Here is a 17,559-nt window from a genome sequence, read left to right as displayed (position 1 = left end):
CGATTTTATACATTAAAATATGGTTTAATATAATTGAGTGATCAAATTTTGTAAACGCTGTTTTGCTTTTCATCCTATTTTAAATAAAGGACTTATAAGGTTTAGAAGTCTAGAGATGGAATTTTGAAAAACCAAGCTTATCTCGAATTTTAAAAACAACATGGTGTAAAAAGCCAAGCTCTTAAGCTCGTTGCGACTATGCGTTGATAGTTCAGTCAGCCAGGAAGGCTTTAACTGCCATGGCAGATTCAAATGGAAATGCTAATACTTTCACGTCATGCAAGCTGAAATTGCTTTCATATACCATGACAAATTTTTATCAATCGAGCCAAGCGGAATGCAACCAATCGAAAGTCGAAAGCCAACAGCGTAGTGCAGCGTCAGCATCGTGTTGACCACACAATGTGAGTTTTCATGTTTGTACTGCGACGCATAACAGAGAAAATGAAACGTTTGAGAATTTTATGCGGAAGTGCACGTTTTATACCTGTTTAAGCTTTTATTGCTGAAGATCCGTTGCCGGGTTTTCTACATCCGGCACGAGTTGGTTTATAAGTCTTTAAGTGTCATGAAATATGCGTTTGTTTTCGTTTTTAAAACCATCACAATATTCTCTATTCTATATATAAACTAAATTCAGCTGGCACATAAAGTGTAGAAAATTAATGAGTGGCATCAAGAACAGCACTATAAATTCGTCATACGATATGCTGAATAAAAAAAACTTTATAAAATTGCGTTTTGAAAGCCGCTTCCACTTCAACTAGCCAACATAATAAACTTCCCGACGAAGCGGACGCTAGTAGAAATTCTAGTAGCAGTACTTTTAAAGAAATCCCTAGCCTAAAGTATATTCTTGTGTCTGTGGAGTTGCATCATCACCAGACAACAAGACAATCAACGGCGTTCGTGGGCCACATAAAATAACCGAAAAGTAATTCGCCACAAAAGTAAACTTGAGCACACAAAAGTTGAGTTTAAAAATAAACTTGCTGCAAACTGTGTTTTTCTTAACCAAGTAGAAGCAGATAGACTGGAGAGAGCATGAAGCGAGGCACTGGAGTAGTTGAAACACAAAGGCCATTGCTTTATGACAACAAAAAGTGGCTAACTAAGTCTTCGACGACGTCGTCGAAATGCAGCTTCTCGACTCTCGACTCTCTGCTCTCTGTTCTGCTCGATGAACTCTCAGCTGCCTCAAGAGTCGTTCATGAGCTGTTCCAATTGTCTCTTCCCTCGGCCAACGCGTGCTGTGATTGCATTTTCTCCCATCACAATGGAAAGAGCCAAGTGACTGCAAATTACGTAGAAGGGTTTACTTGAATGTCAAAATTTGAACTCAATTCTGCACACAAAATGAAAAATATGGTTCTGCTGCCAAATAGTTACAGTTGTACAAATATCTGAATCGCGTAGCACTTGAACTTTGAACTCCGATCACTTGATTTATTGAACAGTCAGTGACAATTTTAGAATTAAAATAATATATATGTATGACAATTTTTTGAAAATATTATGTTGGTATGCGGCTTTTTAAAACGTGTTAGTAAGAACATCATCAATTTTAATAACACAATATTTTACCATTTTCGTGATGTAGAAACGCTAAAGTAACAATATTTTCCATTTAAGAAATAGTATTTAATTCATGCTGGGAATTAAGGTTTCCGATGTTTTTACTTACACAAGATAAACTTTATGGACATCCCTAAAGAAGCGACTATTGACATCCGAGTGAAGTGTCGACATTGAGATTAAAGACTTCTGGTATTCGTATAAATAAAACACATTTACCAATAATAACTCCTATCAACACGGACACTCATGGAAAGCGCATTATGATATCTTTAAGCGTACCCAATGCGATACTTTATTAAAACCGAAATAAAAGAATGTTTTTATTTTTGTGGTTGCTGCCACAATTCAGTATTCAATGCGTGTCGAGGAGCCTGGCTTCAAGATACCATTGAGGACATTTGGCACTGCGAGCACGTAGGTAGAATGCTGGTCATTAAGCTCAAGGGAGTGTACACTGTATGAGCATGTTTTAAAGAGTGAACACTTGGTAAAGCCCAAAACAGAAGACGTGTTTTCTCGAAAAACATATCAAGTTTCACATTTTAGAAACGATTGTATATATGACGAAAATTAATTTTATTTAAAGCCACTTTCTCGAAGTTTAGATACAGTTTTGTAAATATGTAAATGGAGAAAAAAAATATTAGTTCTCTTAAGGGTGATGCCTTCCATACTCTTAACTATTTGTCTATTGGGTATGATAAGTCAAACAAAGAAGTAAATTTGATTGTTACTTGTAAGGTTGAGAATTTTCGCCAGACCGTGTTTTGCATCTCTGGTATATTTGGATATCTATGGTATACTTTGAAGGCAGTAGTAGGTAGTTATTTTTAGTGCAGAAGTATATCGTTATACCAAATATCTCTTTTGGTATATTTTAGTATTTGGTTTATTTACCAATAATACGACCTTAAACATGTTTTGCTTATGTGCGTATTTATTTATCGGACTGGAATATTCTGAAAATTGTGATATATATTGGTATATTTTAGTATTTGGTTTATTGGCCAATAATACGACCTTCACAATGATTTACTGATGGTAGTATTTATTTTACTTATCGGAATGAAACATTCTGTTTCACGGTCTGTGGAAGCCGTAGCTAAAAATTAGAATACACTCAACAACAATATACACTATTAATTTGGCTTTTGACAAAGAGTCTTCTATTTTCACTTTTTCAAAAGTGAAGAGTCTCACAAAGCGATATGGAAATGTTTTAAAATTTAAAGTTTCAAACTTTTCAGTGGAGGATTGCTCTAGTTGGAGCTAGCTCAGGCAAGCGACTCGCTTGAGTTGTGGCATTGGCCAAACATTTTTATGCAAAATATTCTGAATATCACTAACGAAAGGAAACGAATCTACGTCGGTGGCTGTTGCCATGCTATACTCCCAACCAACTTTTCTAGGTATAACAAGTCAGCTGAGTAGACCAAGAGAATGCGAAAAAAAACGAAATACTTTCAGACAACTGAAACGATAGGACAGTGTACAATAGTGGAATATGAAAATAACGGCAACGCCATCAGCATACGGGAAGCGCATATAAAACGTAAAACGTAAGCGGATAAACGGTCAAAACGGACGAGTGGAGGCGCGCCGCATTTCGTAATCTTTGCAAATAAACGCGTGAAATTCCAAGGCACACCACAGTGAAACATGCCGCGTGGCAACGGATGCGAGAGACTCGTGGAATGTACATACATACTACATACATAGATGGTACCCGGTCGATATGGGATCTGGATGGGATGTCACCATTCGGTCGACATGTGCCACGCCAGTTAGGCGTACAGCACACACGCCAAATTGCGCATTCAGATTAAAATTCTTGAACACGTATTTCCCTTTCCGCTTTATGTGTGCAAGTAGTCGGATATATTTCCTCGCCGCGGATCTTCGTCGCTAGTTACACGCTATTCAAATTTTACTGAATTAACTCTATCGCATGTTTGTCTCATGCATTGTCGTTATCATGTAATTTTAGAAAATAATGAAAGAATATTATGAGGCATGAATATTAATCTGAACATAGCATTACAATTATCGTCAAATGATTAAAGGGCTCGCACATGCTAAGGATATACAAAAATTCACTTGCTAGCATGCCATGATTCTTGTATAGATCCATAAACCTTACTTTCATTATATTTTTGCAAAGAATAAACAATTTTAAAAATTCTACCTACATTTATAGTTTGTAAATTCCATCGTTCAACTGTTTCTTAAAATACATACATCTGATTAATTTCATTGTGAAGAGATCTTTCAAATCTTATCATTCAGGTCTAGCAATTTCCTAAGTATAGAGCGGATTCTTTCATATGAATCAATTTTATTTACCTTTTTTGTCAACTATTTAATTGTCAACGAAACGATATGTATTGTGTAGTAATTCAGTAAAGACTTAAGAAACCCTTACAGTCCTATAAATCTGGGTCTGTTACCTAAGTGAACTTTCACAATCACGTACTGCAAATATATCTGAAGTCTGAGTTTGTTGCTAAAATCATTGAATATCCTTTGTTCAGACTCACAAAACTTATAGTCAAGCTGTGTGGCTATTAAAGTGTGACAAGCCTGACTGCGATTATCTAAAAACTATTTTTCGTACCCAAATTCAAAATAACAACTAGGAAAATATGTGATTTATTAATAGCAGTGAAAAGTTTTTACTCACATTGTACTAAAATAATGAACAATAATATCCAGAGGCGTCGATCGAATGTTGGTCTCATGACTTCATCACTTCTTCCAATGAGTTTGTGTGTATTTTGCTCGTTAATAACTCCAAAATCACTCAATGGTTCATGTGTAAAAATCTGAAAAGGAAGCAATATTTTTGGGTTAATTTAACTAGTTAAAGGGAAAATACACAAATAAATAACGATTGCCTGCAATTCGTTGAAAATTTTGATAATAACCAGATAATATGGTAATATATTTAAAATGTAAATTATATTTTAAATTTAATCTGAAATTCGTAAGATTCATGTTTTTTATTAAAAACAGTAACGGATATTTAATGAAGCGTTATTCACAATTTTAAAAACTTTATTTATAAAGTTACATTAATATATTTTTAATTAAGATAAATTAGATTTTTAAAAAACACTTATTGGTAACAAAGACGTCTGATTTAGGTTCGCTTTTCCGTATACAAATATTTAAAGGAATTACAAAATTAAAGTTTATTTCCACTGCGTTGTTGATGATTCATGTTATATCTGTTCAAGCGACAGATGTCCAACCATCAGCTATGAATTGTGGCAGACGAAATTGACAGAAGTAGCGACAAGATGTGACACACATCGTCAATATATGCGATTGTACATATGCGTGCATTGATGTGTTGTTTACCAACACATATGAAAATACACATGTATGCCCTTCTAGGTTATACATAGTTGTGGTTTCTTTCATTATAAGCGGTGAAAATAAAGCCAAAAATGAAGATAAAGTTATGTAGTTATTATATTAATACACTTTGTAGTGTGTAATTTGCACATTTATTGGGACTGCACCAAAAATCTCGAGAATTTGACCACAGAACTTTGAGAGAAATTAATTAGTTTGCTCTGCCAAGAAAATTTTGCACTCTGGCAATAATACCAGCTGAGGCTGATTGCCTGTAAGTGTTTGTTGCCTTGCATTTTGACAAATTTCTAATGAGAGAGAAAATTATAAATTTTTTAATGTGTTTTGTAGAAATTGATTTGATTTAATTAAACCTTTGGCGATATCTTTTAAGTTTAACAAATTCTATCAATATAGAGTTGAACGATGTTTTACACTAATTTAAGGCTTCAAGTACGGCAGAATCTAAACCTTAGATATCATAAAAACTGCAAATATTAACCCAGTAAATATTGCCACCATAAGAAAAAGTGACTTACAGCTGTAAGTTTTTTAAATTTACAATAAACTGGGCATTACTCAAAGCAGAAATTCTGCCTACAAAAACAGAGAGACTTCAAATGTTTTTAAATTGAGTGAAAAACGCCTGATGAAGTCGATACGCATTGCATACTATTTGAATTAGAACCCATAAAAATACATATTGTAAATAAAATGATGATTTTGATTTAGGCCATTGACAGCTTTTGGATCTTCTGGCTTCACATATTACATTTTGACTTTTTGTTATGATATTTTACCACTATATAACACAGCTATGGTATCGATATCGATTTGTTGTCATAATAAAGGGGAGATGTTATTGATCGGGTGCCACCCATGCCCATAGAATCCTGAAAATTGTGAAATATAATTCCCATAATTTGCAAGTCGTTGGCAGCAGAAGAGCCAGTGATAGTTATATGAAGATGATGATGATGATGATGGCAATAATGATTCTGTGGCAATGCAACCAATGCATAAACAATACATATTAATTACCGCAACAATGCCAAAACTATCTGAGCCAGTCAACTAGGCTGGACGGACGGATAGAGTGTGCATTGTTCTGGTGCATAGTTTTGGAACGTTGCAACTGTGTTTGCTGCATATGCATGTTTTTGGGTTAACCGCAAAACAGTTAAAGGGGTTTTGTGCCTTGCTAACAATGTCAGACCAATTACACTTACTAATAACTCTCAGCAGTTTTAAATATTTCAAAACATGCATGACAATTACACATTCTTTTCTTTAGAGATTACTCAACGAAAATATGTATGCAGTAAAAATATAAATTCTCTTTAGCTTTGCTTTAATTGGCCAAATATCATTGCATGTACTTTGCAGCTCGGTAAATAAATAAAATCCATAAAAACTTTGGTCAATAAAATATGAGCACTTAGGCAAAGATCAAAATTATAATTGCAAATTAAAGTTTCTGCCAATAAAAAATATACTAAATAAATTGCGAGAATCTTTAACTTCCCTTTTTTGCTGATATTTCCCGGTGTATGCTTTTGCTTAAATGACAATCAAAAGAACTTAAATCACACAAAACTCAATGCTTTAGGTATATCTCTCATGTAACAATCATCACTTCGCTATCATATTTTCCACATCAACGCGTTGGACGCCACAAACAAAATTCCTTTTCAACTTTTGCATGCGCTGCCAGACACAGCAACAGTATTTTGATCTGATTTAAGATTGAAACGATTTAACGCCCATAACATTCCTAATTTATGTGGCGTTGCGCAAAACAAATGGGAAATCGCAAAAGTCAATATATTGAATAATGATTTGGTAGCACACATATCAACAATAGATGCGCAAAATGACACGCAATCAAAGCTCATGTTCCTTCTGTTTTCCATGAGGTTTTTTTAATATATATATTCTGAGAAGATAATTAAGTGATTGATTTAGTCCAAACGATCAAATTGTGAAAATATACTTTTAAACTCAAAGTGATGATAACTACTTCAGTGTCTATTTTACGTTTAAACTTTCACTATTTTGTACTTTCTGTAAGCAAACCGTTGAAAAAATTAATAAAATTGAATCATAACGTATAAAGTTTTCGTTTTAGTTCCTTCTGCTACCTTTAAGAACCAGTAATATAAAAAGTAACAGAGATGATTTACGATTTGAGAATAAAGATTCAGGAGAAGAGTTCCCATTGTCCTCTGATATTACATTAACCATCCATAACCCAAAAAAAACTCTAAGTGAATGCACTCAAAACAACTCAAACGTTCGAAATGGCATGTGTCAGACCTTGAGCGCCTTTGTTGAACAAGAATAAATACACACTTTCTTTGCAATTGATTGATATTCCAACGAGTATCTTTTTCTGAAATGGGATTTGTGATTAATTGGATTTGATTTTTAGGTAATCTATGGCAAATTGAAAACACCACATTGAATTTCTTCTAATGTGCTAAATCAATAACCAAGACAAGGCTTCCGAAAAAGTACTCACTTGACCCGCATTTCTGCAAGTCGAATAAAACTAAAGAAATGTAGATACAATGTCAAGTGGTTGTAACTGGCAAGTTGCCATTTGGGTTAACAGGAAGCCACATAATGTACGAGCTGTGCCCAAAAGAAGCCAACGAAACGCTAACATACTCAAAGAGCTAGGCCAATACATCTCAACAAATATGCACTGAAGAATGAATATCTATAAGATAAAGCATAAAAAATTACTTATTCACATAATATCGCGGCTATTTAATGCGATATTTGTACTCATTTAATGTGAACAAGTATTATTTTATTTTTTTGCATTTTGGTTTTAATGAGCACTATTATTGGTTAAAAAAAAACAGATTTCGGTTTTACGGCAAATTGTTCAAACACTCAAAAAAATTAAATGTTATACACTTATATTTTATTAATGAATTTCATTTGATTATATATATATTATATATAGATTATATAGATTATGTTTTGAATAATATTAAATCTTATCACAAATGACATGTTCTCATGTCCCCGGTTACATTTTATCCAAATTGTTTCTTAGACTATTATCTTAAAACTTACAAGAAAAACTACACAGGTAGAGAGATAATCAAAAGAGGTGAGCTATATTTATACTCCCAAGACCACTTTTAAGTTCAGCTCAGTATCAATTTTAGTCCTGTATGTCAATCATTATACCTATAAATACTATGTTGCCGGATATTAAAAGAACATTTCACGGCAGTGCGTCGCCAGATGAATATGTTATACAATTGTTATTGAGTGCATTCGTGCACATCGAAAAAGTGAAGGATTTAGAGCACATCCGTTTATGTGTCTATATGCATATATTCTATACATGCACCGAGAAGATTCATCGCAACCAACAATTTATATTTCATTGTTTTATTTAGGCTTACAATTTTACATATATCATACACTTGCTTTGCAAGGTAAGAGAAAAAAACTGGAGAAATACAAATAATTGGTATTAGAATTTAGTAGTGGTAAATCCTTATTATTTTGTAAAACCAAATTTCAAATTTATTTCTCTTTAAAACCTTTCCTCAAAAAAGCGAAATATAAATTTCACATATAATTTAAAAAAATATAAAATATTCCAAATAGAAAACCATTCATCAGCTTCTAAAAATTTGCGTTTGAATGGCTTTTTAAATTCATCTATCTTATAGAAATGGGATTAGGATATAGTGCAGTCGGGAAGACTCTAATGTTCCCTACAAATTTTATCTGTCGTTTGGCAATACTGCTAGCATATATCACATAAATTGCACAATTTCAGCATTTCGTCCTTCTATGCTGAGTCCATTTTTCGAATGCACTCGAATGGAAAGTCAAGGCTACTTCTAAATAGCATGTCATGCAATATTTTTCATACCTTCATCCTATTTTTCTAAAGGCCAGTTGTTAAATATACTACATATATAGTATGAGAGTAAACCTGAGGATGCACACAAGTTAGACAATATGTCAAACTTGTTAAATGGTTAGAATTGAGTTCCAATAATGACAACGGCGTGGAGTTGCCGCACAGCAATTTCAACTGACAAATAACTGCAAAGTGTGCGTATCAGTTACGATGCGATTGTTGCTCGTGGCATTTTGCAAGTTATGTTGCACTTATGTAAACAAAAAATGTCAAAGCGATAGTTCATAGTTATGCGCATCGTCAAAAACTAGAGCCAAAAATAGCGGTTTCAGGTTACATTTCTTCACTTTCTTTTGGGCTACTAAAAATACTCGCTACTCAAGTTCTGTTTAATAAAGCTCTTTAGACTAATGCCAGCTCACAAAATTTTGTACCCAACACATGTATGTGCAGTTTTTGCAAGTATGTATATTAATCTATATGTATGTAAAACCTTCACTTTATTTAAATAACCAAACTCAAGAACATTTCTATGACAACTCACTGACAAATGTTTATGCTTTGACCTCATTTCCCTAATATCTTCTATATATATTTATTTTCCAATCATTATGGAATTTAGAGAAAAAATATATAATGAAATATTCTAGCTGTTCGCAACTCAATTCGAGCTTTTGGTAATAACTAAACTTGTTATTTTACGATTTGAAAATTCTAAAAATCCAGAAGTTTTATTTTCTAAGTGGACATATTGAAAAAGTTCTAAGATTTCTTATCTACTTTAATATTGCTATTGCTTTCGGGTTTTAGTTGCTTTGGTTGACCATATAGTATATTTTGTATTTTATGGTATATTTTGAAAGTAATAGTATATCAAAACAAATTTAACATTCGAAACATTTTAGTATTTTCTGTATATTAATTTGGTATATTTTAAGAACAATACTGCATTGTTTTGCTTTTATTGCTTTTTGTCGTAAACTGTAGACAGTTTCAATTAAATTCACGATAAAGTTTATGGATTACCTTTATGTTGTGCCACAATAAAATATAGTTTCCTAGTACTGTATACTCCTCTCACTTATTTACGGGGTATAAAATCAAAGCGAAAAGCGTGCTTCTGCAAAATTTCAGACAAGTATGCGGCCAGTGCGAACACAAAGGTACCATAACTAAGAGCAGGCTGGCAGGCAGGCAGCAGGCAGACAAAGTTATGGCCCTGTTCATGACTGGCATGCCAACAACTTCAACTGAGCTCTACGCTGCCCAGTTGATTCCACAGTTTGTCCACAGTTTGTGCTCTCTGCTCTCTGCTGTTGGTTCCAGTTTTGTGCCCGCTTACAACCGAAACAATGGCGTGCATACATAGCGCCTACAGTTATGCAATGCCTCGACGTAGTTTTTCCTTCACGAAAAAAAAAGTGAGCGAAAAATGGAACTATTAGTTGCACATTGTCTGGCATGGCGACAAATTCTTGGTCGAGCTATGTGGCATGGTGTTATTGCGCCATGCACAAACAAGGCTGGGGCCATCGTTCAAGCTAACAGGCCGAAAATCGGGTCAGTAGTAAATCATCAACGACATGTTCATATGCACGGCATGGTAAAATGTGTAAAACAAAACGAAACAGCCCCAAAGACAATGACAATGTGCAAAATGCATGGGGCTCGGTTTCAGCCATTACAAAGTGCAACATGTCGCTAATCACTGTTGGGGAATTGCTTTAGAAGGAGTCGCAATTGAAGGGACATATCAGATGTTATGACTACAGGGCGACAGCAACTGATTTACGTTTTTCCAAATTGTGTTTTAATAACTTTTGAATTTATTATTCGATTTCAAGCAATGAGATCAATGATATTACCTATAGCCGCTACCAATAAGGAAGAAAGGTATTATAGCAGGAAATGCATATAAACGGTAGATGAACGTATCATCAAAATGCTAAAAAGTATATGTATTATTTATCCGGATCAGAAAACGAGACAATACAGCCATGGCCGTCTGAGTGCTTGTATGTCTTTTCATCTGTCTATGCAAAAAAATGTAACTCAGGTTGAGCATTAGGTTAAACTATTTATCATTGCACCCACCATATTTCCTGTCTCTTTTTATTTTATACACATTAGGCAATAGTTACTGGAAACTGAGCTCTGGCTACACATATTGCGTAATAACGTAAAATAATATAACTATAAGCTCTTTGTAATTAACCACAAATAAAGTAAATGCATATGATCGATTGTGTTTTGATTTAATCACTGACGTAATGTCAAGTGTACCGAATTAAACACTTGGCAAACAATTTTTATTTCTCAATTATCAAATGAAATTGTCTGAGCAGAATAAGCTTCTTTCATGCTAATTTTGTTTTCTATAAATATGCAATGTCTTTACAACAATTCTTGAACACTTCTGGATTCAACTGCAATTCAAGCCACAAAGGGTAAAGGCAACAAACATGTTGAGAACCAAAGATTGCTTATGTTACTTGAAGCGCTTGACTTACGAGACTTCTAAGCTGTGGCACACACATAAAACTAACCAAATAATTATCAAAGAGAGTGTCAGTTCGCTTAATAATTGGGTTGGTTAACAACAAGCCAAACAGTAATTTAATTGCTCTTTACATAACCACATTTACATACATTTTCTCTTTCTTAATATTACCATAGTTTCAACAAAGTTAAATTTTACTTTAGGATAAAAATCATTTTGAGAATGAAAATTATGTCTACGATGGAAATTTTGTTTCCAGCATTCTTAGGTCAAATTGTCAGTTTGAGGAATTTAAATTATTGTAGACCAGTTTCAAATTTTATGGGTAGCTATCATCGATTTTCGCTTTGCAAGCACCTAGACATAAATATAGAACGTCTGGCTGGCTGGAAGAGTAGGCGTGAATAATATAAGGAAATTTTCTTATATTGTAAAAAGGAAGGATGTACCAACAAATAATTATATGACTTATGTATTCATATAAATGTAATTATGACATATTTATCCAGCAATAGGCAACTTCTAAAGGGCGTATCCTAAGGCTAGCGACTCACTTACATAGTCATGCTCCCAGTTAAGTCCACGTTATTATGCTTTTATTTGTATAATTTACAACAAAACACCCTTTATGTCTTACTTCCTCTGAAGTAACCTAAAAACCTCAGCTTGTTTTGCCTTTGATATTGTTAGGGTCAAGTGTCGCACGGCAAACCGTCTTTTTAGTCATATAAGAACTTAGATTCGTAAAGCAATAAAAACTGGAATGTGTACAAAATAAAATTGGTTGAATAATTAGAACCGTGAAAAATTAATTTTGTAAAAAGAACAATCTACAATACAATACTGCTTACTTCAAATTGACAAAAAAAAAAAAAATTGCGACCTGAGAAACAACAATATCCTACAACTGTCAAAGGTGCTCATTTCCATCTTCTGTTTATTTATTTTTTTAAGCTTATATGATTAATTAAGCCTTTCAATTTATGCACAAACAATTGCCATGCTTGTAACGTTGTTGTTACTGCTGCTATTTTTGTTCACTGCATGCGCTTTATGTGGTGTGAAAATCACGTGTTGGAAATGGCGTTAAATCATCGCATGAATGAATGTGCTGTGTTTTCCCTTCCTCTCAACTCTCTTCCATGACAGAAGCATTGGCATGGCTAGTGCAAAGGTAACACAATTCCAGTAGACGAACCCCCCACTCACACTCACACTCATACTCACCCAAACACGCACACACATTGGTAAACACGTGAAGCTTGCATATTTTGATGTCATTGGTTTTGGGAATTTGGCGTTGATTTTCATATTTAAATGAATACTGTTGTTGATTGCGCATACGCCATGTTGTTCCTTTTTGACTTTGTGTCGGCGAAATGCTTGAATAAGTACATAAGCAACATTTGATTGAATTGTTAATTATATTTTATTTCTCTTAATTGGCTTTAAATGTCAACCTTAGTAGCAATTGTGTGCAGTTTAACACGAGCAAAGGTGCGGGAAAGTTGTCTAGTATATTTTTATATACAATCTTGCTTCTGTTAGCAATCTAGTATATTTTATACTCTGTGTGATATTTTTATTGTAATAGTATATCGATATACTAAATATATCATTTTGGTATATATTAGTATTCATTATTCATTTGGTATATTTACAAAATATTACCGCCCTCTTTTACTTTTATGGAACATGGGTAATCTCACATTCGAGCAAAATCCACTGTAGATATTTTTTGCCCATTGTATAACAGCAATCTAATTATACATATATACATATATATTTACATAATAGAAAAAATATAAAATAAACAAAGTAATTAAAGTTAATTAAATTGATTTAATTAATCTAATAAATTGCAAATAATTTTTTCAATTGACACTCAAATTAATTCCACAACAACAAGCACATCCAAATAGTCGCTATATTTGCTAAAATCTGTTTTATTTTTTTTCCTTTTTTCTCTCTCTATTCCTCGTTGCATTCTATACACATTTTGAAATGCTAAAAGCAGATATAAATTCTGCGAAAAAATGTCAACAAAAAGTTGAAATATAAAAATATCAAATTTATTATTGTACATTTTTACGAATAGAAAAATGAAAATATTGCTCTTCTGTTGCGAAACAAACTGCACTTGTAATTTATGAAAATACTCGTATTCTATTGTGTGCTCTGAAGAAAAATAATCACCAAACAACAAACGGCAACGGCAAAAAACGAAAAACAAAAAGCTATACGCATAAAGAGCATGTGTCGCAGATTGGCCAGAGTTGCCACCCTCGTTTTCGCACATACTCGTAACTATGCAAAAGCAGCCACATTTATGCATATGTTTTCACACTTTGAAAATGCGAGAATCTCGTCTACTTTATCCACAAACTCTGAATTCACCCAATTTTGTCGCATTTCATTGAACTTTTTTAGCTTCAGCTGGTGCTTCAGCCCATGTGACATCCCTACCTCTGAAGCATTCCAAAGCATATACATACATACATGCAGACTATATAGGATCAACGGACTCTGTCGCTGACAGGCGGCTACTTTGGGGCCGTGTTGGTGATGCTTTCACATGGTTTTAAATGAATGACACACAGAGTTGGTTGGTTCTCTCCTCACTTTTTTATTTTTTTTTTTTGTTTTGTGCTCCTTTTTATTTTATTTGTTGTGCTGAGTTGTGAGTTGTTTGTTTTTAGGTTTTGCGTTGGTGACATTTTTATGAATGCTTCAAATATTTGCTCGCATTTCCTTTCTTTTCCTATTTTGGCCATCCCGGGTCTGGTTTATTCATGCGGAATGCGACGCATAGTTTTTTGCCCTTTCGGCTTTGTTTGTTATTGTTCCGCCCTGGGTACAAGCTCAGTACCAGACTCAAGCCCTTTTCAACGCAAATATGTTCCATTAGCTTTGGCATTTCAGCTCGACTTTTCCCTCTGCTTTTCACCCCTTCCCCTTCCCCTTTCACCATCTCATTTTCTATAATATACGAGTACTACATAATGCATATGTATATGAATGTATGTATGTATTTTGACTGCGTTGGTTCATTTCGGGGTTTGGCAAGTGTTCATGTTTTGCTTTCGCATGTGCTTTGTTGACATACTTTTCTAAATGGAAATTATAGTCTAGTGCGCTTGCATGTCGAGTTGACTGCCCGCTCGCTTTTTAGACATTAATTTATGTTGCATGATTTTTGGGGACACATTATTGCCAGCTGCCAAGTAAAGGCTTGCGCATTATCAACAAAGATTGTGCTACTCATACGACTTAGTTTGGCTTGAGTAGCATTTTGAATTTAGCCATGATTTGTAATAATAACTATGGTATTTATGACTCCTGAAAATTTGGTTACTGTCAGATGAAAATTTGTGAAATAAATTTCCTTGTCTTCGGTTGCCAATCTGGTATATTTTGGCTACTATGGAGTCTAGTAGTCTATTTATATACCAAATTACACTCAACTATATCTTTCTTACTTGTTTTCTTGTGCTTTGGTTCACAATTAGTTTATCGATATGCGATATATAGCTTATAGTATATTTTAGTATTTTTGTAGTATATTAATATGATATACTAACTATAGCTTTTAGCATATTTTAGTATTTTTGTAGTATAATAATATGATATACTAAATATAGGTTATAGTGCACTTCAGTATTTTTTAGTATATTAATATGGTATATTTCTTTATTAATACCGCTTAGTATTTTCTTTATTGTTAAAAGACAGTGCGTATCTTACAATCAAGCACACTCTATTTTGAATGTGGTACTCTATCGATATACCAAATATACCATTTGGTATATTTTTAGATTTTTTTCTTACTTGTTGTTAATGATTAACTGTAATATAATATATGCAATTAATATACATTGTTCGTTAGAAGAAAGGCCTTCGGCGCAAGTTACACATTTAATCCAACACGCCGTGAATGTATCGACAATCAAACAATAAAAGAGACTCATTAATTGACCAAACCAATTTCTATGGCTGCTCGCTGTGTATAAGCACTTATACCTCATCCATTTCCATTGTGCCCCCTGATCACACTTCCATTCTCTGGCGTATTCGGCCTCGGGACATAGATCTTTTGTTGGGTTTTGTGTGTTTAAATTTAATTGGTTTCCTATTTAAATTGCATTCGATTCTCTTTTTCCTCGATTTTGTTTGTTTCGCTTTGGTTTCCCCATTGAAACAATCCCTCAACCACAGCAACAACGTACAATGTTATAGATGCATATAATTTGGCTTTGATTGCGACTGTCGCCCATGCTCCAGGGCAACCAACAAATTCCGAAAGCTTCCAAAAAGTAAAATACCCATAAATTGGTCAGAGACCGACGGTCTTTGTTATTGTGGCGCGTATAATTACAATTTGTGTGTGACATACTTTATAGAATATTATTTAGATAACAGAATGAAGTTTTCCATTTAATTTTGCGGTGCAATATAAAATTGTAGTCATTGCTCAATACTATAAATGCCAAAAATACTTTTGTGCCGAAGATCTAAATCAATTCAGGGCAAACCTCTAATAAGTACATCTTCTATGAAACCTTTCAGCCATTGCGCAATCAAATCCAGACACATCTCCGTCATTTTCTATAAGTAACGATGGAGACATGATGTTGGGTGACATTTATCCTTAGCTTTCAAGTGATACTTTAAACTCTACACTACATATAGCCATATATGTCTGTCTGTCCGTTCAAAAGGACCTACATAACGATCTATCGAATATAAAAAATGTATACGTTATTTAGCAAAAAATTTTCTTTTTCTAATAGTTTATCGATATAGCAATATTCCAAATGTAGCCTTTGGTATATCTTAGTATTTTTCTTAGACTATAAATTATCTAAGAATTTCCTGATAAGGAAAAGAACTAGATGAAGTTGTGGAAAACCTGTAAGTTGTAATTCGGTTGCAGGCCTAGTTCGCTATGCATATTTCTTTGCTACTCTGAAATGAAGTAAAACCCTTTATGTATAGACTTTAGCTGAAAACAATATTTTGGGCGGAATTTAAGAGTATCTTTTATTTTTATAAATATACAAAAAAAACTATGACTAACATTATGAAATGTAGCTTTTACATAATTAACTCTTCCAAGCCACTAAAACGATTCAATATATCCTTTAACAAAAAAAATCATACTAAATTGAAACGACTTGGTTCAGTTAAACAAAATTCTTTGGCAATCAGTCTAGCTCTGTACTGTGGTAACATGTACCATTTATGTGTCGTGGTTTATCCAATATATTTTTGTTTTCATGCTGCCAACCTAATCAGCTTACCTTCGGTTACACCCACCGAGTATTGAAATATTTGTCGACCGAGTTGTATTCAACCAAAAGTTCATTTAGTTGTGAGCTGTTTATTATCTAACACCGGCTTATGGGCTTGCGGTGAAAGGGTGATTTGAAATGCTTTAGCAGGCCCAACATACTGTTGGGAACCGCAATACCGCATTCGTTTAACAGATCCTATATTGCTTTTGGGATGTTTAAACGTCTACAAATCCAGCCAAAAATGAAATACTTTGCAATGAGGACCGATGTTAAAAAATGTGTTTAAATTAATTGCTGCTATTTGTTATTTTCTACTCATTGCGAAAGTGTTGAGCAATGAATACATTATTTTCTATTATGGTCTTGCTTTGTTTAAGACTACAAATGGAAGACTTCAACAAGCTATTCACCTGTATGTCATATCCAGAATAGAATAGAAACACAGAACTAAACAACGGAAAACTATTGCAAGCAAGATGAAATCAAATACATTTGCTCTTAAGCTCAATTGACATTTTGCACATGAAATGGCAACGAACAAAGGAAAATAGATAGATAGAAGTGAAATGCTGAAGAGTTGGCAAAGGTGAGTAGGCAGCAACAGCAACGTTTGAAAATTGAGGTGGAAAAATGGGACATTACATGCTTGTTATAATCCCTGCCAACATTTTTATTGCAATTGTCAACTTGGTCCATAAAGCAGCGCAGAATCTGACACCTACAAGTTTCGAAAGCAAGGCGACACAAATTGAAAATATGACAAGAAAATTCAGTTTGCTCAGCAGATACAAGTAGGTCGGGGCCAGACCAAGACCCAGAACCCAGCACCCAGAACCCAGAGCCCAGAGAGCCAAGAACCAGTGAAAGAAACAGTTGCCAGAATGCATTGCGACGACGGCAAGGACGACGGATGCAGTTTGCCAAGTTTGCGAAGA

General features: G+C 33.9%; 1 protein-coding gene across 3 annotated transcripts in view; it reads right to left on the bottom strand.

The window, feature by feature from the left end:
- LOC117572707 (irregular chiasm C-roughest protein) overlaps window positions 1-17,559 on the bottom strand; it is an 87,004-nt gene that overhangs the window by 51,547 nt on the left and 17,898 nt on the right. For all 3 annotated transcript variants that reach the window (XM_034255765.2, XM_052005877.1, XM_052005878.1), the window contains exon 2: window positions 4,259-4,400. In XM_034255765.2, coding sequence (XP_034111656.1) covers window positions 4,259-4,316 — 58 coding nt within the window. In that variant the 5' untranslated portion in view covers window positions 4,317-4,400. The remainder of the gene's footprint in view (window positions 1-4,258; window positions 4,401-17,559) is intronic.

Source organism: Drosophila albomicans, chromosome 3 (genome assembly GCF_009650485.2).
Source record: "Drosophila albomicans strain 15112-1751.03 chromosome 3, ASM965048v2, whole genome shotgun sequence".
Classification (NCBI taxonomy): Eukaryota; Metazoa; Arthropoda; class Insecta; order Diptera; family Drosophilidae; genus Drosophila; species Drosophila albomicans.
The sequence above is the reverse complement of the archived record's forward strand: the minus strand, read 5'-3'. Positions and strand labels throughout refer to the sequence as shown.